General features: G+C 42.2%; 2 protein-coding genes across 2 annotated transcripts; both read right to left on the bottom strand.

Moving 5' to 3' along the window:
* Nucleotides 1–6,737: 6,737 nt before the first annotated feature.
* Nucleotides 6,738–8,067, bottom strand: LOC133039459 (uncharacterized). Its single transcript, XM_061118375.1, has 2 exons — nt 7,659–8,067; nt 6,738–7,582 (listed from the first exon to the last, which is right to left on the bottom strand). The coding sequence occupies exons 1-2, from the start codon at nt 7,755–7,757 to the stop codon at nt 6,941–6,943; spliced, it is 741 nt and encodes a 246-aa protein (XP_060974358.1). The 5' UTR covers nt 7,758–8,067; the 3' UTR covers nt 6,738–6,940.
* Nucleotides 8,068–19,176: 11,109 nt separating this feature from the next.
* LOC115695080 (uncharacterized) lies at nt 19,177–25,346 on the bottom strand. The gene is made up of 2 exons (XM_030622175.1): nt 24,992–25,346; nt 19,177–19,499 (listed from the first exon to the last, which is right to left on the bottom strand). Exons 1-2 carry the CDS (start codon nt 25,344–25,346, stop codon nt 19,177–19,179), a joined length of 678 nt encoding a protein of 225 aa, XP_030478035.1.
* Nucleotides 25,347–27,370: the final 2,024 nt, after the last annotated feature.

Raw genomic sequence — 27,370 nt, forward strand, 5'->3', positions numbered from 1 at the left:
CTAACGAGGATTAGGCTATTACCGAATTGCTCGGGGCTGAACCTCTATAAAATTTTTGTGTCTTCTTATTATTATTTTTTGCTTTATTACGTATTCTTATTATGACATATCGTTTATCGCTTATCAAAAAGACTCATTGTCGTTGGCTAAAAGCGAAGTCAATATTTTGGTGCTTTCATTGAGAGAAGGATCACAGATCGCTCTTTCGACGCGATGGTGCAAACTCGCAGAGGCTTGTCCGACCAAGCAAACTCACAGACGCTAGATCCGATGTTGCAGGACCAAGGGAATTCGACGGTTCCACCCGCTGTCAATCCTGGACAGACAGGAAGCGTGGTGAATGATGGAATAACTCATGTTACTGAAACTGGGCCTGGTGTGCAAAAGACCGGAAACAACGGTTCCGCACACAGCCAGGACGTTCATAACATGACTGTTCCACCAGGCATCAGCGTCCATACGACCATCGGAGATGCAACCGAATTGTAAAATCTCCGTGCTGCGCTTGGACTCATGCAGGGCCACAACAATACCCTGCATCATGATCAGGATGAATTACGTGCCGCAGTAAACCTCGCATTTGACGAACAGAGGCCTATGTTCGCCGAGTGGAGAGACAAAGAGATGGAGGCGTTAAGGGCTCACCACGCAGAAATCGAACATCATAGTCGGCAAGTTACTGTGCTGATACGAAGAGCCTATCAGACTGTAGGCCAGCAGGTGCCGAGCGTCATTCCCCTTGGAGAAACCGAGGATGACCCAATGGTTAATGCTTCCTAAACAAACAACGGTCAGCCGTCCAATCCTCGGTCATGAGTTCTATTTGTGGGCCAAGAGGTAGGCGGACAGACCTTGTCCGGGAATTCATCATGAGGAGTCATGCTCGATGGATCCACGCAAAATAACGGAGCCATTCCACCTGCCAACCAAGCGAACCAATCGCTAAGGCAGCCAGGTTCTTCTGTGTTCGAAAGGTTGGGAACACCCCGTGACCTAAGGGATGACCTAAACAGAAGAAGGGGAACAGACGACCAGAATACTACAACGAATGTGCAGTTTAGAGCCCATACTCAAATCCCCACTCAGAAAGACGCTGACGTAGCCCAACCTGACCAGAATGCCAAAGAAGTCAGCCCAGCCGTGCAGGCCCAGATTGACGAACTGAAGAATATGTTTCATGGCATGGCCGGGCAGCGTAACAATGATCTTGAGTTAGACCGTGCACGCGGAACTCCCTTCTCGCCAGAAATCAACCTCCTACCACTGCCTCACAAGTTCAAGATGCCAACGTGGAAGATGTACACTGGGACAGAAGATCCTCTATCTCATCTCAAGTATTTCGAGATGCAAATGGATCTACAAGGAGTGTGAGGAGACGTATGTTGCAGAATCTTCCCCGCAACTCTGTCAGAGGCCACACAACAATGGTATTTTAAGTTGGCTCCAGGGAAGTTTAGTTCATGGAAAACCTTCTCTTCAGAATTCCATGCACAATTCTCTTCCTCGCGCCAACTCCCATTGCATTTGGGAGATCTGGTCGAAGTAAAACAGCGACCAGGCGAGCCACTCCGGGCATACATCAGCAGATTCATGACGAAAGCGACCAAGGTATCACGGGAAACCGAGGATGGAAAGTAATCTGGGATACTGGGGGGCATTGAAGTCCTTGGCGAACTATGGAAGGACATAAGAAAGAACGGACCGATCGACTCAATGAGTGATTTCCTCGACAGGATCGAAGGTTTCATCAAGCTCGAAGAAGCCATTCAGCGAGCAGAAGGTGAGTAAAAGCCGAACAAAACGAAGGCTCCTTCTACTGGAACGTCCGCCCAGCTTCCCCAATATTCCAGCAACTCAAGTGGCAAGTGTTCAGGCAACAACCACAAGCAAGGGAACGGGAAGAAGGGAAAGTTTGCCGAAAAAACCGGACAGACTCCCCGCGATCGCGCCAAACACACTGCATTCACTATCCTAACTGAGGATATAGAAAGTGTGTATATAGCAACTCAGTCGCTAATTCCGAACAAGAAGCCTGGGCCCATGAAGAAAGATACCAGAAAAAGGGACATGACGAAATTTTGTCAGTTCCATGGAGATTACGGCCACGACACCAACGAATGTTACAACCTGAAGCGGGAAATAGAACTTTTGATCAAGAAGAACAACTCGCACCTACAGAAGTATGTCAAGGCCAACCAAGGTCAAAACAACCAGGATCTGATGCCTCCACCGATAGATGGACACTTAAAAGTCATCATTGGAGGCTCGCACATCGCTGGAGACACGGGCAAAGCTCGGGAACGATATGCCCGTACAGCTCAGTACGAGCAAGAAGAAGTCATCCTGGCCGTGGAGGAAAGGAAGCCCAAAGTTCCACGAGCAGGAGAGCCAACCATAACATTCAACGACGAAGATGCTGTCCAGATAAGATTTCCGCACAGCGACCCGCTGGTCGTGGAAGTCCAGATAACAAACAAAATGGTGTCCAGAACCATGATTGATAATGGGGCTTCGTCAAATATTTTGTTCAAGACTGCCTACGAGAAGATGGGGCTCCAGCTCAAAGATTTAACTCCATGCCTTCAGCCCGTCTATGGTTTCTCCGGTCAAGGAGTTGCGCCCCTAGGACAAATCCGCCTACCCCTCACAGTTGGACAAGCTCCAACGAGCATAACTATTATGGCACAATTCCTGGTATTGGATGTTCCTTCGGCCTTTAACATAATGCTAGGCCAACCAGCCTTGTACGACTTAAAAGCTGTCACATCAATATTCCGCTCGTGCCTGAAACGGGGTAGGGTGTCTTAGAGGGAACCAGCAATCTGCCCGGGAATGTTACAACCTTGCAGTACGTGGCCAAGGCTAAGAAGGAAGTATCCTCCTGCCAGAGCTCGGACAAGGGAATGAATATTGCCAAGTAGGAAACCACCCAAGGCGAGGATGAAGATGTGGATCCTCGACTTGGGGACCCAAGCAGCAATGTTGGACCTATGGAAGAATTAGAAGAGATCGAGATCGATCCAGATATCCCGGCCAGAAAGCTGAAAATCAGAAAGGGTTTGTTGCTCGAAGTAAAATCGGTATTGATAAAATTATTGAGAGCAAACCTAGACGTTTTTGCCTGGTCACATGCGGATATGGTCGGAATCGATCCTTCTATTATTTCGCACGTCCTGAATATCGATCCTAATCTACGGCCAGTTCAGCAAAAATGAAGATTGCTGGATAAAGAACGAGGAGTAGCCCTAAAAGACGAAGTTGAAAAGCTGTGCAACAACAACTTCATCATTGAAGCTTTCTACCCGGCTTGGGTCGCGAACCCCGTACTCATGTCTAAGCCGAACAAGAAATGGCGAGTCTGTATTGACTTTACAGACCTCAACAAAGCGTGCCCTAAAGACTGTTTCCCACTTCCAAGAATCGATCAGCTCGTCGATGCAACAGCCGGGCACAAAATATTAAGCTTCATGGATGGTTATTCAGGCTACAATCAAATTAAGATGCATCCGCCAGACCAAGAACATACAAGTTTCCGAACAGATATGGGGCTCTACTGCTACAAAGTCATGCCATTCGGTCTTAAAAATGCTGGAGGTACATACCAGAGACTGGTCAACAAAATGTTTAAAGATCAGATCGGCAGAAATATGGAAGTGTACGTGGATGATATGCTCGTCAAATCCAGAAAGGCTGGGGGGCACATACACGACCTGGACCAATGTTTCAAAGTCCTCAGAAAATACAACATGAAACTGAATCCCCTAAAATGCTTCTTCAAAGTCAGCTTGGGAAAGTTTCTAGGCTTCATCGTCAACGCTCGACGAATTGAAACCAATCCGGGAAAAATCCAAGCCCTCCTGGATATGAACTCGCCAACAAAAACCAAAGAGGTACAAAGCCTAACTGGTCGAATCACCGCACTCAGCAGATTCGTGTCAAAATCAACAGATAAATGTGTCCCATTCTTCAACATTCGGCGAGTAAACAAAAATTTTGAGTGGACAGAATAATGTGAAAGAGCTTTTCAAGATCTAAAGGCACAGCTCGCAAAACCTCCCGTCCTCTCTAAACCTTTGGACGGTGAGGAACTGGGGATATACCTGGCAGTAACGGAGCATGCCATAAGCACCGTACTAATCAGAGAAGAAGATGGCGTGCAGCATCCAGTCTATTACATTAGTAAAAGACTCGTCGAGGCCGAAGGCCGATATCCGTTGATAGAATAGCTCGCCTACTGCCTCATCTTAGCAACAAGAAAGCTAAGACCTTATTTTCAAGCTCATCCTGTTCGGGTGTACACCGACCAACTGCTACGACAAATACTGCAAAAGCCAGATGCCTCTGGGCGATTACTCAAGTGGGCGGTGGAATTGGGGCAGTACGAAATCAATTTCCAACCTCGAGCAGCTATCAAAGGCCAAGCCTTGGTCGACTTTGTGGTGGAATGCACAGGAAAAACTGAGAGTATCCCAGAAGGCGATCCCGAGCCAACACCTCAGCCGACCAGCACTGAAAGCAAGCCGACCTGGAAGCTTCACGTGGATGGATCAGCCACAGATCAGCTATCCGGCGCAGGAATTGCCCTTGTCACACCTGGGGGGCAACACGTTCATGCAGCGGTCAAATTCAGATTCAAAGCTTCCAACAATGAGGCCGAATACGAAGCCCTAATCGCTGGACTCAAACTAGCGAAGGAAATGAAAGCCGAGCACATTGAGATCTGCAGTGACTCACAGCTAGTGGTTAATCATGTATCTGGCGAATACGAGACTCGGGGAGAAAAAATGATAGCATATCTGAGCAAAATACATGATCTGCTTGCACAATTCAAAAGCTGCAGCCTCAAGCAGATTCTAAGAGAGGAAAATACAACTGGAGATGAGCTAGCCCGTTTGGCGAGCAGCAATATAAGTGACAAGGCGAACCTTGTCCCGATCCAGTTTCTTGAAGAGCCTAACATCACCGGCACGGAAGAAATCAAAATGATCGATACATCTCTGAACTGGATGACACCAATAGCAGCCTATCTCAACTCTGGGGAACTCCCAGATAACCGAAATGAAGCTTGAAAAATGAGAAGAAAGGCAGCACGGTACAGCATCGTAGACGGGATCAAGTACAGAAGAGGATTCTCAATGAAGCTGCACAGCTTCTATATGAAGTGCACGGCGGATTCTGCGGAAATCATCCAGCCGGACAGCTTATCAAAGAAAATTCTAAGGCAAGGCTACTTCTGGCCGACGATGATCGAAGATTCAAAAACTTACGTCAAGAATGTGACAAATGCTAGAGATTTTCAAAGATACCAAGAGCTCCGTCCAACGAGCTGACACAAATGCAAAGTCCATGGCCCTTTGCCATTTGGGGAATTGACCTAATCGGGCAATTGCCTAAAGGTAAAGGCGGAGTACAGTACGCGGTTGTAACAGTCAACTACTTTACAAAGTGGACTGAAGCCGAACCACTCGCAACTATCACATCAAAAAAGGTTCAAGACTTTATAGTGAAAAACATCATATGCCGGTTCGGACTACCGTACAAAATAGTTTCGGACAACGGCAAGTAGTTCGACAGTCAATCTTTCACTGATTTCTGCGCGAACCATGGCATCATCAAAAGCTTCTCCGCAGTGGCATGTCCACAAGCAAATGGTCAAGTTGAAGCAGTCAACAAGACCCTGAAGGACACACTAAAGAAGAAGCTTGAAGATGCCAAAGGAAATTGGCCGGAAGAACTCCCAGAGGTTCTATGGTCATACCGTACAACAGAAAAAACAGCAACCGGTCAGACACCATTCTCAATGGCGTACGGTTATGAAGCTATGCTGCCCGTCGAACTCGAACCACCATCCCACAGAAGGTTGACGTACGATCAAGGTACCAATCACATACTCCTTGCAGAATCACTTGATGAAATCGAAGAAAAATGAGCAACTGCAAACTTAAAGTTGGTAGCTCTTCAACAAAAAGTAGCTCGATATTTCAACAAACAAGTGAAAGCTCGGAAATTCTTTGTGGGAGATATGATCCTAAGAAGGGTATTCCTAAACACCAAAGACAACACGTCAGGCGTACTAGGACCCATCTGGGAAGGACTTTATCAAGTGGTCGAAGTTCTCGACTCCGGAGCATACAAACTTGGTAAGTATGACGAAAAAATGCAACTCATTTTAGTACCACGATACTGGAATGGAGAACATTTAAGGAAATACTACCAATGAGTACTCAGGTCGGGTAGACCACTTCAAAGTACTCAGGTCAAATAGACCATTTCAAAGTACTCAGGTTGGGTAGACCACATTAAAGTAGTATTGAACATTCGCTATAAGTGAATGGCCTCTTGGGTGGACTCCGCGCAAAGGCTTCAGAAACAAAAGTACTCAGGTCGGGTAGACCACTTTAAAGTACAGTTTCTTATTTGTTTTATGTCATGATAAGCTAAAAAGATCTATTGGATCACTAGCTCTGATGTAAGTTACTACGGTAATAAATACATTTTCGATCAATAAAAGAATAAAGATATTATTTCCAATTCTATTGAGTTGAAAAAATCAGCATGATATAATTTACCTAGAGTGCGTACAAAAGGGTCAATCGAACCCAAAACACCAAACAAAAAAGCAATATATTTGCAAAAGACAAGTGACCAAGAGTCATATGTCTGCTCGGTCACTTGGGGGGCACCTATACCTGTGCAAAGCATCTGGTAAACATAAAACAATCACAATTGCACTGCAATTATAAACAGATAATGAAATTCATTAAGGATAACAAGAGCATAAAGTCCCGGGATTAAAAGCTGCCCGGTCAGCCCGTTGTCCGAAAAATGAAAATTAATTCCAAGTTTAAAGACCGCTTGGCCTGTCATGATATCTTAAAGGCCTTACGATGATATATAATATATATATATATATAAACAGGAGAGATAAAAACATCAATGTTCAAACGGCTAGAGTCCCAGGCTCTGGATTTGGTTCTTCTGAGCCGACTGGGGCAGGAGGATCTGTTGTTTGAGCAGGAGAAGCATCAGCAGCTTGGTTAGAAGCTTGGCCGGAAGTTAAAGCAGCCACCTCTTTCCCACCATAGGCAACTTGGGTCGCGTAGTACTCGAGGTACATGTCCTTGGCGTCGCCCAAGTAGTCAAAGTTGGCCTGGGGATTAGCCTTCCAAAAATCAAAGAAGAGCTCGAGGCCGACAGTCTCCAAAGCATCAACCTTCTCCCTCAAGCGGTTCGCCTCGACTGTCTGAGCATCCTGATCATCCTTCAGCTGAAGGAGGACCTGCCGCAGAGAAGTCCTCTCATATTGAAGACGATTAACCTCAGCAGATAAGGACTCGATGGTTTCCTCAAAGCGATCAGCAGCCTCGAGGTCCTTTGTCAGCACGGTGACCTTCTTCTCAGCGGCAAAAAGCTTCTTGTTGGCCTCACCCAACTCATGGCGAACAGCTGCAGTCTTTGCCCTGGCCTCCTCTGCTTCCTTCTTGGCCAAGTCCGCCTGCGCCCTCAAGGTGTCAGACAGAGCCGTACTCTTGGAAGTAGCAGATTTAGCCCGGGAGTAGGTATAAGCCAACTTCAAACCGGCCTGCATAAGGAAAAAGTCAGTATAAGAAGCTGAGTATGAAAAGCTAAAAGGGAAGTGTCGGAAAGAAAATACTAACCCTGGTAAGCTCCTTCAAGACTCCGCCCACCAACACATCCAGAGATGAGTGGTCCGCACCAGCCAGCTGATTGCCGACCTCAGGAACCAGCCGATTCATATGGTGAACCAGCACCTCCCTCCCCTTTTGACCTCAGGCAACACGGACATGGGTGGAGTTGGTGCTTGCTCCTGTTCAGGAATCCTTTTGACCAGCTCGGACCCAGATGTTTGTGGCACAGACTCCTTAGACTTGGCAGATATGGGAGTGGAAGGATTTGCAGTAGTCAGCTCCTCAGAAAGATCAATGATCTCTCCAGAAGGCTTCTTCTCTGAAGACCCCTCTCCGACCTTGGACTTCTTGGCCAGAGGAGAAGCACTGGAGCCTCCACTCATCCTCTTCCTTAAGGCGTCTATCATCTGCCGAGACATGTCTGCACAGAGCAAAAACAACATGGTTAGCAAAAACTAACAAAAAATACAAAGTATGAAAGTCAAGAAGCTAAAAAAGAAGTAAAGCGCAGAGTGACTGTCCGCCCAGAAAGTCAGAAGTCCATCATCATGTGACATCGACTTTATCTCAGCCATAACAGCCTTCCCTTTTTCAACATAAGGATGGGATGGCCGAACAGGTGAAATGGGCTCCCTTATGCGAATGCCGTGTTCCACGGGCCTGGGCATGGCCGTGAGTTTCTTCTTCCTCCTCAAAGGAGCCACCTGCTCAGCCTCAGCCTCAGCCTCAGCCTCATCTTCAGGATTCATGGACTCCTGAGCATACTGCTCTGCCCGAGCACCTCCCTTCAACTTAGCTTCACGCTTCAGTTGAATCAACTCATCCTCCGAATGAGCTCGTTCAGACCGAGCAGCACCAGATTTACTCTTCTTCCTCGTCACGGACTTAGAAGAAAAGTCCTCTAGGTAGAGCCCGTACTGCACCAGATTTGCGTCGGAGGTCAACTGGATTATATCCCTGTCTTCCGCCGGCAACCGGGCAAGCTTCTGAGCTCTATCCCTAAGAGTAAGGGTAAGGGGAGGACGGTGATATGTCAGAATCTACTGAAACCGAGTCCGAGTGATGTTCGGATCCTTTACCATGAAGTACTCATCAATAAAATGCCCTATTTTGCTGATGGCCTTGTTGTCCGTCCCGCTCAACCACTTGAAGCCCGGCTGAGAGAAGTAAAAATACCCCGACCTGCCTTGCTTGGGGGTACCAAGCGACCTCGTGGGGAGAAGGAGCACCCCATCCCTAGAAAGCGTAAAGGACGAAGAGAGCGGACAAATACTTAATGCCCTTGGGAGTGTTCTGGGCCGGGCAGAGGCCGAAGAAGTCCGCCACAACCCGGAAGTACTTGTGCAAGGGCATCAACGCCCCTTGCTGGCCGTAAGCCCACGACCAGGAGCACATCCCCTCACTAGGGTTTGAGGCGCGATTGTTGTGGGCGGGAATGAAGCAGTCCAGCTTGCCCAGGTATCCGTCCTGGTCGAGAGTGCGGAGGCGTGCCTCCAAAATCTTGGACGGAGGACTCACCCATCTGGCGCCCAAGGAACCCTGCCTCCTATAAGGAACCGCCTCAGCAAGCTCCTCGGTGACGTAGTCGACGCTTACAACCAGGACATCCCCGTCAGCATCAATTGGTTGCCCAGCCTCATTGTACTCCCCATAGTTAGGGGGTTCAATCTCCTCCTCTCCCTCAGCAGCGGGAGGGATGCTCGAACGCGCCTCGTCAAGTTCCTCAATTTCCTGGACTTCAGTAGCATCCCCCTCACGGTCCTCCTCCATTGGGACCGCCAAATCCTGTTCGGCGTCGGGTAGGGTGGCAAGCCGAGCTACCTGGCAATCAGAAGAGTCAGCCAGACGCGTAGTTTTCTTCGTACGAGCCATCATTCTATGGCTGGGTACGAAATCAGAAGGAGGATTAGCACGAAGATGAGGATGGACTTTGTGCAGAAGTTGAAGCAGTTCCTGGTCGATTTGATGCTCGGGCTCCCAAGACTCACCAGGGTTCATCTACGAAAGACAACACGCAAGATGAGTGTTGGATGGAGTATCAAGAGAAAAACAAGCAAATATGCTGACCAGGAGTACCCAACAGATTAAAGAACGATCATGTTCAAAGAAAAGTCTAAACTCAAGAAGTCAGAAAGGTTTTGTTGAGTTAGGGCAAAAAGTTCATGAAGCTTGATGAAAGCAGAATGGAAAACAGACGCAATGCGGTTCTAAAACAAGCCTTACGGCTGAAAGCTAACGCAAGGACATGGAAAAGAAGAGTCCCAGAAGTTTCAAACCCTAGGGTTTCCTACAGTGTTCCTTCTACAGCAAAGATACATTCAAAAGCACAAGCATGCAAAGGAAAAACACAAAGGGAGTCAGAAACTTACTCAAAGATTCGAGTGTCCGGATTCAAGCAAGCCTGAAATCGTCTGAAAGCTCTTCAGCAACTTTGAAGCCTGAAAACTCTCTCTTTTTGCTCTGAAGTTTGCTTAACAACGAAGGGTGATGAAATGAGGAAATGTGCCAGTACTCCAAGTATTTATAGGCAAAAGGGTAACTGTACGTAAAAGGAATCTTAGACGACTCGACTTCCTGCCTTGAAAGCAAATATGGGAAATCAAAATAATCAAGTGCAACCGTCAGCCGTGGAGAGAGAAATTTGGATTTTCAAAATATTAATTGTCAGAGCATTAATTAGCCGAAAACTGAAGGGACGCCCAGTCAGCTTCACATCGAGTCTCGAACGGTCATGCTCGACACGTGTCCCCTTTCAAAGGTAGAGCCAGCTCGGAATAATTCTATACGCAACCTCGGAGGTCCCGCACAGACTTGGGGAGAAAATGTTATCCCAAAATTGGCACTCTGACGTGGCATCATAAGAATGGTGACACGTGACATCAACTTAAAGCACCTGGTCGGATGAACATACCGAGCAGGATGCCTCGCTGGCATGTCCATGATGGAATACTCAACGAGCCGAGCAGGATGCAACACTTAGCGAATTCAACCAAGCACTTCGTGAGTAACCAGCTCAATCCCTATAACTCAGGGATCAACTTGCGTGGATGTGGCATACACACGATTCCACTATCAGTGTACACAGCCTCAATCCCACGATCCTAGCATTCAGCAATGATCACACGATCTTTGTGTTTATGCGCTTTGTAACGAGAGAGGAAACTCTTCCTCCTCAAGTTTCTTGCCCTATAAATAGTGAGGAATGTTCACTGGGCAAGGAGGACGAAAACTGTAAAACAGAGATCATACGTCGAAACGATATAAGCTAAGGCTTTCTACGAATTATATATTTAGAGCTACTATTGTAAGAGCAATAAGAAAAGGAATCTTCTTCCTTATTCTTAAGTCAGTACAACTAACGAGGATTAGGCTATTATCGAACTGCTCGGGGCTGAACCTCTATAAAATTTCTGTGTTTTCTTATTATTATTAGTTGCTTTATTACGTATTCTTATTACGACATATCGTTTATCGCTTATCAAAAAGACTCATTGTCGTTAGCTAAAAGCGAAGTCAACAGAGCGGGGTTATGGTTTTTGACCATTTTATCCCTAGACTTTAAATTGCTTAAGTTTAAGCACCATGGGCATTTTGGTAATTTGGAAAGGGAGGGTTAGGTGGCTGGTGGGTTGAGTGACACCTAGCCAATCTAGTTTTCAGCATGAGTTTAATGTAGTTAATCTTTTTACACTTAAAAAATAAAGAAATTAAAGAAAAATAAAAAATCAAGAGAAACTCTTTTCTCTCTCTCTATTGCTCGGCTCACATAGAACCTGAAGGAACCCAGCTAATTTCATCATCTTTTTTGGGAATTCAACAACAATTCAAGGAGTAATTAATGAAGGTAAGCCCTAGAAACTCTAACTTTATGAATTCCTTAAGTTTTAGTTGGTTTTGGCATGTGATTTTGGATGATAGGGCTAAATTTGTTTTTGAATCAGTTTTTAAGTTTATTTTGAGCTTGGGTTGAGTTCTTCCAGCTGGTTTTGAGGTTTGGTGTGGTGGATGCACAAGTTGGAGTTTGAAAACTCAAGCTTGGTTCATCCATGGCATGTTTTGATTTTGTGTGTAATTCTGGATTCTATTGCTTGAAATATGTTGTGGGAGGTCAATATAGGTGTTCTTGAAAGTTTGGTGAGATTTGGACATGTTTTGGACAGGTTTTGAATTGTTTGGGGAAACCTGGTGCGAATCGGTTTACTGGTTTGCCATGTCCTGTAAAACCGGTTAACTTGTTCTGGGACTGGTTTCCCGAACAATTCTTTTTGTCGATTCGTGTCCATTTCAAAGCCTTGGTTGTGTGATTCTCTATATTTTTAGGGTATTATAGTTTCAGTTGTCTATGGTAGAACCTGTAGTTGGAGGTTCGAGTTTCCCGGATTAGGGTTTTGGGCGAGTTATTTACCCGATTATTTTATGTGATTAAGGCATCCATCCAGCATGAGGTTTTCTATTCAGGTCGGCCAACTCACTTGAATTCGGAAACGAGGTAAGAATAGCGTAGAACATGTGATGTACTTATGCGAATGTATGTATATGTAAAATATCTATGCATGCTTATTATGCTTAGTACATTACCAACACTTGTACGAAAATGGTACAGAGTGCATTGGTATAGTGTACAATGTATAAAAGTACATTACAGTGTTACTAGCACAAGTACGGGAAAGTACAGGGTGTGTGTGGTATATTACTTAGAGATACTCACGGTACGAAACAAACCCTACCAACACTCGTACAATGTCGGTACGTAGTGTATGTGGTACAGTGGCTGTACCCTAGTAATGAACATTCTTGCTCATTTGTTAAGCCTTGTAAATAGGTGTATGGGCACCTAGACACAAGTCGGTATTATATGATTTATTATATGCTTTTCTTACTGAGTCTGTCGATTCACAGTTCTACTTTTGTGTGTAGGTAAAGGAAAGGCAAAGGCTAAACAGGATGGAGCCTCGAGCTAGAAAGATGTTGTACATGTCATGGCAACGCAACTTGGAGTGTTCGGTATCGGGACATCTTGGATTTTATTTTGTAGTCGTTGTGCGACCTAACTAAATGTATTTTGAATATTCTATAAAAGTTTAATTACGGGATCCCAGCTTTTGTAATTATATATATCAAAGTTTATAAAGTTTAATAATTAAATCTAAAATTTTAATTAGACATGATTTTCAAGGAAACTTCTTTGATTAGCAAAGATGGCACTGTAATTGAAAAATCCCTGTAGCGTGCCTAAGTATCATGGCATTACAATTCTGGTATCAGAGCTGCTAGGTTTGTTTACCAAAGAGCGCCAAGACATGTACAATCATCATTAGAGAAAAGCTCAGCTCACAGTTCAATAAGCCATTACTTATTTAGTATTGTATGTGATTATTAATGCATGTTAAGAAGCATAGTAGTTTATAATTACTTATTTTAATGCATTGCCTTTAAATCCATAAGAGCGCTATTGAGTTTTATGATTGATGTCTAACTTGCCTGACTTATGGGTTCGCAGGCTAAGTCCTATTAAATGGACGCCCAGCGAAATACAAGGAGTCAGGGTAATAGGGTCGAGACCGGAGGCGGTCAGGGAAATCGAATTCCCCAGAATCCCTGTCGACACGGTAGAGGCCGTGGAAGGTTTTAGGGTGGTCGACATGAAAATCCACCTCAAGCTCCTCCAAATTGGGAGCAGAGATTCACAAAAAATGCAAGATCGTATCCGCCAATAAGATGAAGAAATTCTGAGATTAAGGTAGCAGGGTCCTCCTGCAGTGCTTCCACCACAAGCTCAGGCCGCTTTAGTTCCTGTGGTGCCAGTAGAACAACATGTTGCTGGCAACTATATGGAGCCGTTGTACGAGAGGTTTCGCAAGCATGCACCTCCAATTTTTCTGGGAGGTCCAAGAGGTAGAGGATTAGGGCGAGGTCCGTCCTGATACTCCATTAGAAGCCGAGGAGGAGGGAGCAGCTCAGAGGCTACCCTTTGGTGGGTTCAACGAAGATGGAGAACACGTGTCTGAGGCCGGTGAAATCCTGGATGCCGGTGAGGACTACGTTACTGAGGAATACACCGAGGTTGTTCCTCAAAGAAGACAAAATGCAGAAGGGGCTCGGTGGGTTTCTCCTCCATCTATAGTAACCCAGGCAAAACTGAAGAATTTGGAGAAGCACGGCTACTTGAGGGATGTCAAAAGCTTCCTTCCCTCTCCAAACCACTGGGCAACCAGTCCAAGGGAGGGGTACTGTGCTTGGTCGGGCGCTCATACTAAGTAGGGTGCAATGTTGCCCTTGCTTCCATACTTTAGGAGAATTACGGATTACTACCATCTTTGCCCAACCCAGTTCACTCCAAAGGGCATCAAATATATATCCGCCTTGTTCATCCTTTATGCCTCACAAAGATGGAGGGAGCCATCCCCACACGACACCAAGTGGCTCTTTGATCTAAAGTCAACTCCCAAGTAGAGGAGGTTGGGGTATTTCTATTTTTCTCAGCTCGAGGAGAAGTGGCTAATGGGCACCGTGGACACCGATGTCAGCAAGATAGGACATTTTGTGTATGAGTACTACTTTGTCCAGGGCATGGATACTGTCCACACTCGGTTCCAGCAGATCCCCTCATATTGCTGCCCTCCCTTCACTTTGGGGCTCATGAAGAGGGCACAGAGAATTCTTCAGCTAGCAAATGCTGCTCAGAACATCACCCTGCTGGGCACTGGGGCCAATTATGTTAAGTATAAACTCTTCCCAGAGGACTTTGTGCCAAGGCCCGTGAAGGAGAAGAAGAAGGCAAAGCCTAGCTAGGTCGAGGTGACTGAGCAGGAGAAGCTGAGTAAGAAGAAGAAGAAGAAGAAAGAGGAGGAGGAGGCTCTCCCTCGTGACCAAGCACCAGTAGAGCGTGCTATCAGGATAAGGGAACCTGATATGCCTGTCTGGTCGTTAGCCCCAGTAGAGGGAAAAGGGAAAGTCATCCTGATGGAGTAGGAAGAAGACTCTTCGGACGATGATCCTCCGTCTTTTCTTGTTCGGGCAAATGCTCCTGCCCACATGCATGGTATTTTGACTTGTATTTATTTCTTTCATTACATGCTTTATATTACACTTGCTTCTAACTATGTTGTTTTGTTTGTGTAGTCATGTCCCAGAAAGTACTCCAAGCTCTAAAGAAGAGGGTTGGTGAAAACTCGGGCCAGGCTCCCCTGCCCAAGAGGTCTAAAGGCAATGAGGCTCCGTCCAAGGAGAAGGAGAGGAAGAAATAGACCTCTCTGAGGAACGACCTGTCGTGGACCCTCAAGTCTAGAAGGTCTCAAAATCCAAGAGTTCCAGTGGGAGGAGCTCAAAACGGCCTGCATTAGCTCCTTATGTATAATGCACCCGCTCGGTTTTAAGTCAAAAAAGTATTTTCTTGTGAAAAACTTCATTTGTATGCTCGATATATATCCCGAGCACTTAGAAAATCTGTATTTTTTATTTTAAGAAAACTAGCTCTACAATTTTTTATAAATTTTCTCCTATTTTGGTAGAAGGACTATTTGCCTTTACTTTACTGCATTTGTTTGTAATTTTAGTATCAAAACACTATTTGTAATTGTGTTATCTATTTATGTAGGTCTTATCTCTTTGGAGGGATTGGTTAGAAGTTCGTGTTCGTATCAAAAAGCACCAAGGATTCTACCTCTAGCTCGGTTAGTTTAGCTATATATTTGGCTAGTAATTGTTCTCATTAAAAGAAGATTATATAGTGAATATTTTGCTAACTCTACTATGTTCTCTCATTTGATTTTTGGGTATTGTTAATTGATTGCTTCCACTGCAAAAAAAGAGCTACCTATATCTCTTGATGAGGAAGAAGATCCAGGATTTGAGCATATACATAATGAAGAAGATGGACAAAATATGGAATCAAGTCAGCCACAAAATTGTCCACTTTACCTACTGATGGGACAAAGGAAAATGATCTGAAGAGAAAGGCAGTTAAGCCTCCATCAATGGTTTGGAATCACTCTACTAAGGTAAGTAATGCTAAAAATAATGAAAAAGCTAAATGTAATTACTGTAGTAGTGTACATGCATGTGGTAGCAAGAAAAACGGAACTAGTAATTTGTTGAATCATATTAGAATTCAATGTAAGAGTTTTCTTGGGAGGTGATAAGAAGAAAAAACACTATGTTTTGAATTGATGAAAGGGGAGGGAAACACTTTCATGACTCATAAATTTGACCCCAAAGGAATAAGAAAATATATTGCTAGGATGATTGTCAAAGATGAGTAGCCATTTTCATTTGTAGAAAACGAAGGTTTTAGAGAACTTCTTCAAAATATGGAGCCTAAATTTAATGTCGCTTCACGTACTACTATTACAAGGGATATCATGAATCTTTACCTTAGAGAGAAAAAGAATTTAAGAGCTATAGTTGTGAAGAAGAAAAAAGGAGTTTGTCTTACAACTGATACATGGAGATCTTGTCAAAATTTGGATTACGTGTGTTTAACTGCTCATTTCATTGATGACTCTTGGGTCTTGCATAAGAAGATATTGAGTTATTGTGTTGTTCCTAATAATAAAGGTGACACTCTTGGTAAAGCTATTGAACAATGTTTGTTAGATTGGGGGCTTGAGAGGGTATTTACTATTACTGTGGATAATTCATCATCAAACAATGCTTCTGTTCAATATGCCAAGAATACTGTGAATCAGTGGGGTGGTGCAATTTTGAGAGGTGCTTCTCATATTCTGAACTTGATTGTTCAAGATGGAGTTGAGGAATATGACCAAAGTATAAACAAGATTAGAGATGTTGTGAGATATGTGAGATCTTCATCTTCTAGAATGCAAAAACTAAAAGAGTGTGTAGAGCAAGCTAAAATCTCAAGCAAGAACTCAGTTTCTTTAGATGTTGCAACTCGTTGGAATTCTACTTATTTGATGTTAGAGGCTGCTGAAAAAGTATCAAAAGGCTTTTGAAAGGATGGAGTTTCATGATGTAGGATATGTCAAAGAGTTTTGCAGCTTTGTAACAAAAACGTGTCCCGATGAGAATGATCGGCAGAATGCTAGAATGTTTACGAAGTTCTTGAAGATCTTCTATGATACCACCTTAAGGTTCTCTGGGTCAAATTATGTGACATCAAACCAATTTTTAGATCAAGTCTCTTTTATTCATAGTCGGTTAGAATTTTGGGTTGGGAATATGAATAATTGTAGGCTAAGAGCAATGGCTGAATCAATGAAGGAAAAATATGACAAGTATTGGGGGAAAATTGAGGGCTTAAACCTTCTTCTACTTGTGGCTGTTTTGCTTGATCCACGTCATAAGGAGCCATTTTTAAATGTATGTTTTGAGATGATGTGTGGTGATTCAAAAGAAGCTTCAAGATATTCTACAAATGTAAGAAAGACTTTGGATCATATGTACAAAGAGTATTGCAAATCAATGTCAATGGTGGTATGCATAATTCCTCTAGTACTCACATTGCAGAAGATAATGTGGGTAATGATGAGGATGATGATGATGATTATGCTTTGTATAGTCAACAATGCGATGCAAAGTTAAAGGCCGTTGATTTCTCAAACAACAAAACAGAAGTTGACAAGTACTTCATAGAAGCATGTGAGAATGACAACCAATCTGATTTTGATATTCTAAAGTGGTGGAAAAAGAATGCTGGTAGATTTAAGATTCTTTCTATGATTGCACAAGATGTCTTCGCCATGCCTGTATCTACTGTTGCCTCGGAGTCTGCTTTCTCTACCGGCGCATGTGTCATTGATCGATATAGGAGTTGTTTAACTCCTAAAGCTGTACAAGCACTTATATGTACTCAAAATTGGATTCAACAAATAGCAAAAATTGATGTTGATGATCTGAAAATTGAAGAAGTGGAAGCATTAGAAGCTGGTAATATGCATCTATATTTTAACTTTATTTTATAATCTTTTCAATGGAATATAGTAATTTTGTTTTTGTTTTGTTTTGTTGTGTTTTTTGTAGAAATTCTTAATGGAGTTGGTGATCTCAAAATTGAGTAAACATCCTCTTTTGTGAGATTGGACCATCAAAGATTAAACTCAAGAGAGTAATTGATTTAATATTTTATATAATATTTGCATTCCATGTATTGGACTTGTTTATTAAGACTTTTGCTTATTAAGCTAGATTTGTGTTATATTTTTATTATGGGATCATGAAGATTATGTTGGATTTGGACTAAACTATTGTTTATTATCTATGTTGGATTATTAGGTTTTAAATTATATTTTTTCATATATTTTTTTAATGAAATCAGCCTAAAGAGTGGCTAAAATGGATTGGATTCATCCATTGGATCCATTGGATGGATCAAATCCAATCCAATAAAGAACCAGTTAAAGAATCCAATGGATGGAACCAATCCAATCCAATACATCCATTGGATCAGATCAGATTGGATGACTCAATTCAATTGGATTGGATCGGATGGCAAAATCCAATATCCAATAAATAATTGGATTGGATCGGATGGGTCCAAATCCATTAGATTTGATCCAATGAACACCCCTAATGATTAGCTTCTCGATCATAGGTCAATCTTTTGTGGGACGAAGGTTCTAGTTCTACAGGCAACATAGCTTCATAGACATATATAGGCCATAGCAAAAAGAGTTTGTCCAGTTGTGCGGTATGACCATAATACTTTTGGTAGTTCCTCCGGCTAGTTCCCCTTAGCTTCTTCAAGTCGTTTTTTTCAAAGTGTCTTATTGACTGCTTTGACCTGACCATTTGATTGAGGATGTGCCACTACAGAGAAATTTTTTATGATTCCATGGTTTGCGTAGAAATCTAAGAACAATTGGCTGTCAAACTATTTGCCATTGTCTGAGACTATTTTGTGCGGGAGTCTAAACCGACATATTATATTTTTCACCACGAAGTCCAATACTTTCTTAGATGTAATTCTCGCCAATGGCTCAACTTCTGTCCACTTTGTAAAATAATCAACTGCGACCATTGCATATCGTACTCCACCCTTACCTTTACGCAATTATCCGATCAGGTCAATTCCTAAATAGCAAATGGCCAAGGTCTTTGCATTTGAGTTAGCTCGTTAGGTGGTGGACGGGGTATCATTGAAAATCTTTGGCATTTATCACATTCCTTTACATAGGCCATTGATCTTCCATCATGGTCGGCCAGAAATATCCTTGCCTTAGTGTTTTCTTTGATAGGCTTTGCCCGGCTGCGTGGTTGCCACAGAATCCATCATGTACTTCAGACAGAAGTCGTGCAGCTTATTATTTTGTAACACATCTAAGTAATGCCATGGAGAATCCCCTTCTGTACATTACTCCTTCTACGATGATGTACCGTACAACCTTCCTTCTTATCTTCCGAGCTTTATTTCTATCATTTGGAAGTTCTCCAGCATTGAGGTAGGCTGCAATAGGCATCATCCAGTTCAGAGTTGTGTCTATCATTTCAATTTCCTCCGCACAGGTGATGCTAGGCTCTTCTAGGAATTGAATTAGGACTAAATAAGCCTTATCAGTTATGGTGCTTCTTACAAGTCGGCTAGGGCATCAGCAGTTCTGTTTTCTTCCCTTGGAATTTGCCTGAGAGTATAACCCTTGAATTGTGCAAGCATATCCTGTATTTTTCTTAAATAAGCTATCATTTTCTCCCCCTGGGCCTCGTACTCTCCCGACACATGATTCACTACCAATTGTGAATCACTACAGATCTCGATGTGTTTAGCGTGTAGCTCCCAAGCAAGTTTCAAGCCAGTAATGAGGGCATCGTACTCTGCTTCATTGTTAGAAGCTTTGAATCCAAATTTAACTACTCTATGCAGATATTGTCCCCCAGGTGTGATAAGGGCAATCCCTGCACAAGATAGTTGATCTGTAGTTGACCCGTCCACGTGCAATTTCTAGGTAGGTTTGTCTTCGTTGTTGTTTGGTATGGATTCTTGTACTGGCTCCGGGTTGTCCTTTAAGCAGCTACTTTCTTTTTTGTCGGCACACTCAACTACAAAGTCTACCAAGGCCTATCCTTTGACTGTTGTTCGGGGTTGAAAGATTATTTCGTACTGACCCAACTCTACTGCCCATTTGAGTAACCGTCTAGAAGCGTCGAGTTTTTGCAATACTTGGCATAATGGTTTGTCAGTGTATACCCGAACAAGATGAGCCTGGAAATAAAGTCTTAGCTTCCTTGTTGGTAAGATTAGGTAGTAAGTAAGCTTTCTATCAATGGGTAACATCCTTCAACTTCAATGAGTCTTTTGCTAATATAATAGTGTGGATGCTGAATGTTGTTCTCTTCTTTAATCAACACGGCACTCACAGCATATTCTATAACAACTAGGTATATTCCTAATTGTTCTCCGTCCAGGGGTTTTGAGAGTACGAGAGGTTTTGCAAGTTGTCTTTTTAGCTCTTGCAAGGCATTCTCACATTCCTCCGTCCATTCAAATTTCTTGTTACCTCAAAGTATGTTGAAGAAAGGAACACACTTGTATGTTGACTTTGAAACAAATCTACTGAGTGCGGCTATCCGACCAGTTAAGCTTTGGACTTCTTTAGTTTTTGTTGGCGATTTCATATCTAGGAGGGCTTATATTTTCTCTGGATTGGCTTCAATACCTCGAGCATTAATAATAAAACCAAGAAGCTTACCCGAGCTGACTCTAAAGGAGCACTTTAAGGGGTTGAGTTTCATGTTGTATTTTTTGAGGATTTCAAAGCATTTGTCTAGGTCCTCTATATGCCCCCAGCCTTCCTGGATTTGACGAGCATGTCATCAACGTATACTTCCATATTTCGTCTGATCTAGTCTTTAAACATTTGATTCACCAACCTCTGGTAGGTAGATTTAGCATTCTTTAGACCAAACGGCATGACCTTATAACAGTATAGACCCATATCTGTTCAGAACCTTATATGTTCTTAGTATGGTGGATGCATTCTGATTTGATTATACCCCGAATAGGCGTCCATAAAGCTTAGGATCTCGTGCTCGGCTATTGCATCCACGAGTTGATCTATTCTTAGAAGTGGAAAACAGTCTTTGTGGCATGCCTTGTTGAGATTGGTAAAATCAATACATAATAGCCATTTTCTGTTGGACTTGGGTACCAGTACAGGATTAGCTAACGAAGCTGGGTAGAAAGCTTCAATGATGAACTTGTTAGTACGCAACTTTTCTACATCTTTTTTTAATGTCTGTGCCCGTTCTTTGTCCAATAATCTTCTTTTTTGTTGAACGGGATGAAAGTTTTGATTGATGTTTAGGGCGTGAGATATTACAGAAGGATCAATAATGACCATATCCTCGTGTGACCAGGCAAAAATGTCTAGGTTTGCTCTTAGAAATTTTATTAAGGCTAATTTTACTTCGAGCAGGAAACCTTTGCCAATTTTGAGTTTCCTGGTCAGGATAATTGGGTCGATTTCTATCTCTTCCAATTCTTCCACTAGCCCTACATTTGTATTTGGTTCCCCAAGTCGGGGATCCACATCCTCGTCCCCGCCTTGGGTGACTTCCTATTGGGCAATACTTTTCCCTTTGCTCGAATTCTGGCTGGAGGTATTCTCCTTTTTGACCTTGGTCAGGGCAAGCTTATAGCATTCCCGTACAATTTTTTAATTCCCTTTGAGGCACCCTATCCCATTTTTTGTTGGGAACATGATGCACAAATGAAAAACTAAAGTGACAGCTTTCAAGTCATATAGGGTTGGTCGGCCTAACATGACGTTGAAGGCTGATGGAACATCAATTATCAAAAATTGTGCCATCACAGTTATGCTCCTTGGAGCTTGCCCAACACTGAGGGGTAAACAGATTTGCCCCAAAGGTGCAACACTTTGGCCGAAAAAACCATACACCAATTGGGTACGGGGGATTAAATATTTAAGTTAGAGCCCCATCTTCTCGTATGTTGTCTTAAACAAGATGTGCAAAGAGGCTCTATTGTTCATCATGGTCTGGGCCACTGTTTTGTTGGCTATCTGCACTTCCATGACGAAAGGATCGTGATGTGAGAAGTGGACGTGGACAACATCTACTTTTGTGAAGATTATAGTGGGTTCCCCTACCCGTGGTATTTTTGGCTTTCTTTCCTCTACGGCCAAAACTATTTCCTTTTGCTCGTGTTGTAAGGCTCGGGCATACTTTTCCCGAGCTTTGCCCAAGTCTCCAGCTGGGTGTGGGCCCCTGATAATGACTTGTAGATGCCAATCTACTGGTAAATGGGGCATCAATAAATCCTGGTTATTGTCTATTTGGGCGGCCCTTTGATTTTGGTTGACCTTGACATATTTATGCAAGTGCAGGTTATGCTTTATGATTAAGAATTCAATTTCTCGGTTCAAGCTATTGCTCTCATTCGTGTCGTGGCCGTAGTCTAACCCTGTGTCTGATAAATCTAGGAAACTTTATTCACATAGTCATGTTTACTTTCCAATGTGTTGACAGCACAATAAACAGGATCAAGTATGTGAAAAGCGTTTCAGACGAATTCATACATTATGTACATATAATCATGAAATAAATCATGTGAACCATGCAACATTAAATGTTATTTCTGATCTATATTAATAAATAAATCTGATTATATTGAAACGAGTTTTATTTAGGGCATAAAACCCAACAGTTATTAGGTATAACTCCACCTAAAGAACAGTCAGGTAGGATCTGGCCGTCTACCGCTTGGCCCATAGGTTGGACCTATGACCAGGGATTGGACGACTGACCATTATGAGTTTGGGCGGTATGCCCAGTAGCAATTTTTTCTATACCGCCCAGTGGGATACTAGACGCGGTAGCTGGTTGCTGATTAGTAATCTGATAGGCTCTTTGTATCATTATGGTAGCCTGTCTTGTGTGGTCATCGATGGCTGCTTGTTGAGCCTTTAATGTTTCCATCTCCCTGTCCCTCCACTCAATGAACTAGTCTTGCTACTCATCAAACGCAAGGTTTATTGCAGCACGAAGATCTCCTGATCATGGTGCAAGGTGTTATTATGGCCTTGCATGAGTCCAAGGGCAGCACGGAGGTTTTGGATCTCGGTATCATGCCCCACTAACCTCTGAGCATTGGTGGAGTACGGGACTTCGGTGCTGGGAGTGGTTTGGTCGGCTGTAGAACTGGTATTTCCAATCTCTTGCACACTTGGTGTGATCCCAACCAGAGGGGGAGTCACACTGTGGCCCACAATAGGTGGTTGTGTGTTGGGCTACTCAGGATTGGTCTCTGGTGGAACCCTTGTATTCCTAGGGGGTTGTACAATAGGTTTCGTCACCATTGGGGCACTCTGATCGACCAGGCCTCTGCGAGTTTGCACCACCATTCTGTATGCCTGTGAAGATTTAAGACAAAGAACAAACTTGGGTTTTTGCTCTCAATGAAAGTACCAAAATGTTGACCATGCTTTTAGTCAATGACAATGAGTCAATTATTAAGTGATTAGAAATGTAATTAAAATAGAGCGAAAACCAATAAGTAGTAAAGAACACCAGATTTTGAAGAGGTTCGCCCCTTTAGTAGAGTAATAGCCTACTCCCCTTAGATTGTATTAACTTGAGAACAAAGAACACAATGTTTTTTCTCTCAAAGCTCTTACAATGAGATCTCTAAGTAATTCTCTTAGATCTCTCTCTAAAGCAATTCTCTCAATCCCCCTCTACAGTGAAGCTAGATCACTATTTATAGGGCCTTAATGCACGAGGGAAGGTTTCCCTTTTGCTTATAATGTCTATAATAGGAAGGAACATTCATTACATAAATAGAATACATGAAATGGGGGATTGAGACAGCTTGTCATATCCCTCTAATTCAATCCCATGATTGTAGGGATTGCCTACGTGCTTGGACTCCACGATATCAATCCTGAAGTAGTCAAGTCTTAACAAATAGCTCAAAAAACCAAACATGCTCTCTGCTCGGGTAGTCTGCCCTTTACCCTGCTTGGGTAAGTAGACGTTGTGCGTGCATATATGCTACTTGAAGTTTTTCACGATATTAATCTCTACCTAGGTGCAAAGGATATTGGACACGTGTCACTCGTATATGCTGCCACATTATAGTGCAAAAAATGGGATAACACCCCTTGCTTCCTCTGGCTGGTCATGGGGGACTTTAATAATTATCTATCCCCAAATGATAGGAATAGCTCTTCTATTCCCCCTCACTATGCTATGGTCAAATTCAATTCCTTCCTCTCGCAACATAATTATTCCCCCTCCCTTGCATTGGTAACAAATTTACCTGGAAGCATGGTAGGTTGCTCGAACAGTTGGACTGGTGTATTATAAATGATCACTGATCCAATCTCTTCCCCCTTATTTCTCTTTCCCATCTTCCCTTTTATGTTTCTGACCACTGTGCTCTAAAAGTCACTCTTAAAGATAAACTAGCTCGAACAACAAGGAAGAAAAGATTCCACTTTGAGAACCACTGGCTTTCTAATCCAAATTTTTACCATTTGGTGAAGAATTTCTGGTCTCTCAACCCCCCTAATCCCCCTCGTGATAACCTCTACACTTCCTCTCCAAGCAACAAACTAGTGTCCATGCCATTGTTAATTGGAACAAAAAAAAAATAGTAGTCTTAAGCAAAGAATTTTGATCACACAAACTGAGTTGGAAATAATTTTATCATCAACCTCACCAACTCAGGACCAACTTCTCAAAGCCCAGACCCTCCAATCTTCCCTTGATACTCTGTTGTACAAGGATGAAGTTTATTGGAACAAAGGGCTAGAGTTGATTGGTTAAGGGCGGGTGATAAGAAAAGCCACCTCTAGGAGAAGAAACAAAACCATCAGAAGCATAACCTTTAATGATGGAACAATTACTGATAATGATGATGTTATTAGAAATTGTTTTGTCAACTTTTATGTTAAGCTTTTCTCTTCTAAAGGCTCCAATGAGGATGCCATCGCCAAAATTCTCAAAGAGGTCCACAACCATCTCAGTCTCTCTCAATATCATATCCTTGACAATTCCTTTGTACCTGATGAAATTAAGCCTGCTCTGTTCCAACTCTCATGTCACAAGGCTCCTGGGCCAGATGGCCTTAATGCCTTTTTCTATCAGAAGCATTGGTTTGTTTTAGGGAAAGATTTGTGTGTTGTTGTTCTTGATATTTTGAATAGAAATTCTGATATCTCTTTAGTCAGTCAAACCACTATTGTCCTGATCCCAAAGAAAAAGAATGCATCCCATGTTCGAGATTATGGGACCATTAGCTTGTGCTCCACTATGTATAAAATTGTTGCCAAAGTCTTATCCAACAAAATCAGGGTTGTCTTGGGCTCTTTAATTTCAAACAATCAAAGTGATTTTCTTTCTAATAAACTTATTTTTGAAAATACCCTTATTACTAATGAAGTGGTCAATGCTATTAATAACTAAAGAAGTGGCAAACTGGGGTGGGCTGCCCTCAAACTCAATATGGAGAAGGATTTCAATAGAGTTGAATGGAATTTCATCAAAGCCATTCTGCTCCATTTTGGTTTCCCTAAAAGGTTTGTCTCCCTTGTTCTTTGCTGTCTTTCCATTGTCTTCTTTAAAATTCTGATCAAGGGTTGTCACTCTCAAAGTTTTCATTCTTCTAGTGGCATAAGATAAGGGGACCCCCTCTCCCCCTACCTTTTCTTCCTGATCTCTGAAGGACTCTCTACTGCCATCTATGCTAGTATGAAAGCCAACCTTTAAGAGTTTCCCCATATGCAGAATTGCCCTTGTGATCTCCCACTTACTTTTCGCAAATGATAGTTTGCTTTTTGCCACTGTCACAGTTGAGAACTGCCAAGCTATTAGGAATATCCTTAATACTTATAATAAGGCCACTGACCAAGCAGTTAATTTCTCCAAATCCTCCATCCTTTTTTCACCAAACACTAGCCTCGCTAATAAAAATATCTTCCTAAATCATCTCAGTCTGTTCAATAAAGAGTTCATAAGTAAATACTTAAGGGTCCCTCAGTGTGTTGGTAGGCTTAAGAACTCTTCCTTCCATTACCTTTTTCAGAATGTTAGTGTTGGAAATTATTTTACCAGGATTTTAGATCTACTCACAAGTATGTTGATTAAAACCCTAAATATGAACTTTCTAAAACGATGAAATAAACACATATAAAGTTTAGTAAACCTTACATTGGGTGCAGCGGAATAATATGTGTAATGACCGCTCTAGTAATGTGGATTAGTAAAGGCAATTAGCACTAATTTTTATTATTTTATTATTATTTGTGAATTAATTTAAAATGTGGACCCCAATATTTAGAAATAAATATTAGAGTTATAATTTCTCAATTCTGGAGATTTTATTAAACTCTAGGGGTATTATTTAGCTTATATGTGAAATATGTTAATTTGCTCTCAGCCCTGTGATAGTGGAAGATTTATACCCACACCACCTACCCCGAGACTAACAGGCTCTCATTTTTGACTTACTAGATCACCTCAGGTACACCTCCTAGTGTGATCATTCCTTTCTCATAGTTAAAATCTTTTTAACTAGAATTAATGCTAATAAGCATTACCGCACATGCATAGACATACTTAGCAACTTTATATCAAAAAAAAAAAAAACTTATCACACTTCTCGAACAACTTTACACATATCAAATAAGAAGACAATTCAAACAATTAGTAAATAATCCACTAATCAACTAACAATCAGCACTTACTAAGCCATGAGTCGAACGAGTCTTTGCAGCCAATGTACATATCAAGCCAGTCTTCAGGATCTTTAAACCTTGGTCACTCTGATACCATGTTGTAACGCCCTGACTCTCAGGGACGCCACGTGTGTGCTTTTATAAACTTATTATTATTACTAATCTATAAATTTTTAGAAAAAAATGTAGTTTAATTAAAACCTTTAATTAAATTCAACATAAAGACTTTCATTTTAAATACTGTTGTAATATGGGGATTCCCTGCTAAGAAAATTCTTTTACAACTAATTACAATTCCATTTGAACAAGAATAGGTTATACATCAAATCATAGAAAAGGGTTGATCCTGCTTCACAAAAGCCAAGACAACACGGTTGATATGTACACTGCTGGAAGACCTTTGACCCATGGCCGAACAGAACTGCTAATCTTCTTACCTGCACCATGAAGTACCCGTGAGTCACAGTGACTCAGCAAGAAAAGCTACTAGATAAAGAAAATCATGGAAAATAATAGCAAATTATAGTACCACAGATTATACATACCAAGAGATCATTCTCTTTCAACGTACATATACAATTCAACGTCTATACAGGAAAACTTGTTACAAAATTAAGAGTATTTATAGTTATACATAATCAATAACCTCAGTGTTTCATAAAACACCCTAATCATATAGTATTGTAAACACTTACTTTTAATGCTTCAGAAAGCACTCCAGTTCACACATTAACATATCAACTCAATCTTTGTACTTCATAAAGCATTCTAATCATGTATTATTACAAGAAAAGTGATTAACTTCACAAGCAACATAACATCCATTCAGTCCCACTATAACATAATATATTCAATTACAACTCATCATATAACAACACACTTAATCCATCTCACGACCTCGTAATCACACAATCCCGGTACCTCATAAAGTACCCTTACCACTCGTTACCCACAAGCTACATATGTCACTATTGTTGCTCGATATAGCAAACAATAAGTAAGAAACCTATCTGCGGTTTCAGGAGTAATTACTCATAACGGTGATAACCGTTTCTTTTACTCGATCAT

This window comes from Cannabis sativa, chromosome 6 (assembly GCF_029168945.1).
Source record: "Cannabis sativa cultivar Pink pepper isolate KNU-18-1 chromosome 6, ASM2916894v1, whole genome shotgun sequence".
Taxonomy (NCBI): Eukaryota; Viridiplantae; Streptophyta; class Magnoliopsida; order Rosales; family Cannabaceae; genus Cannabis; species Cannabis sativa.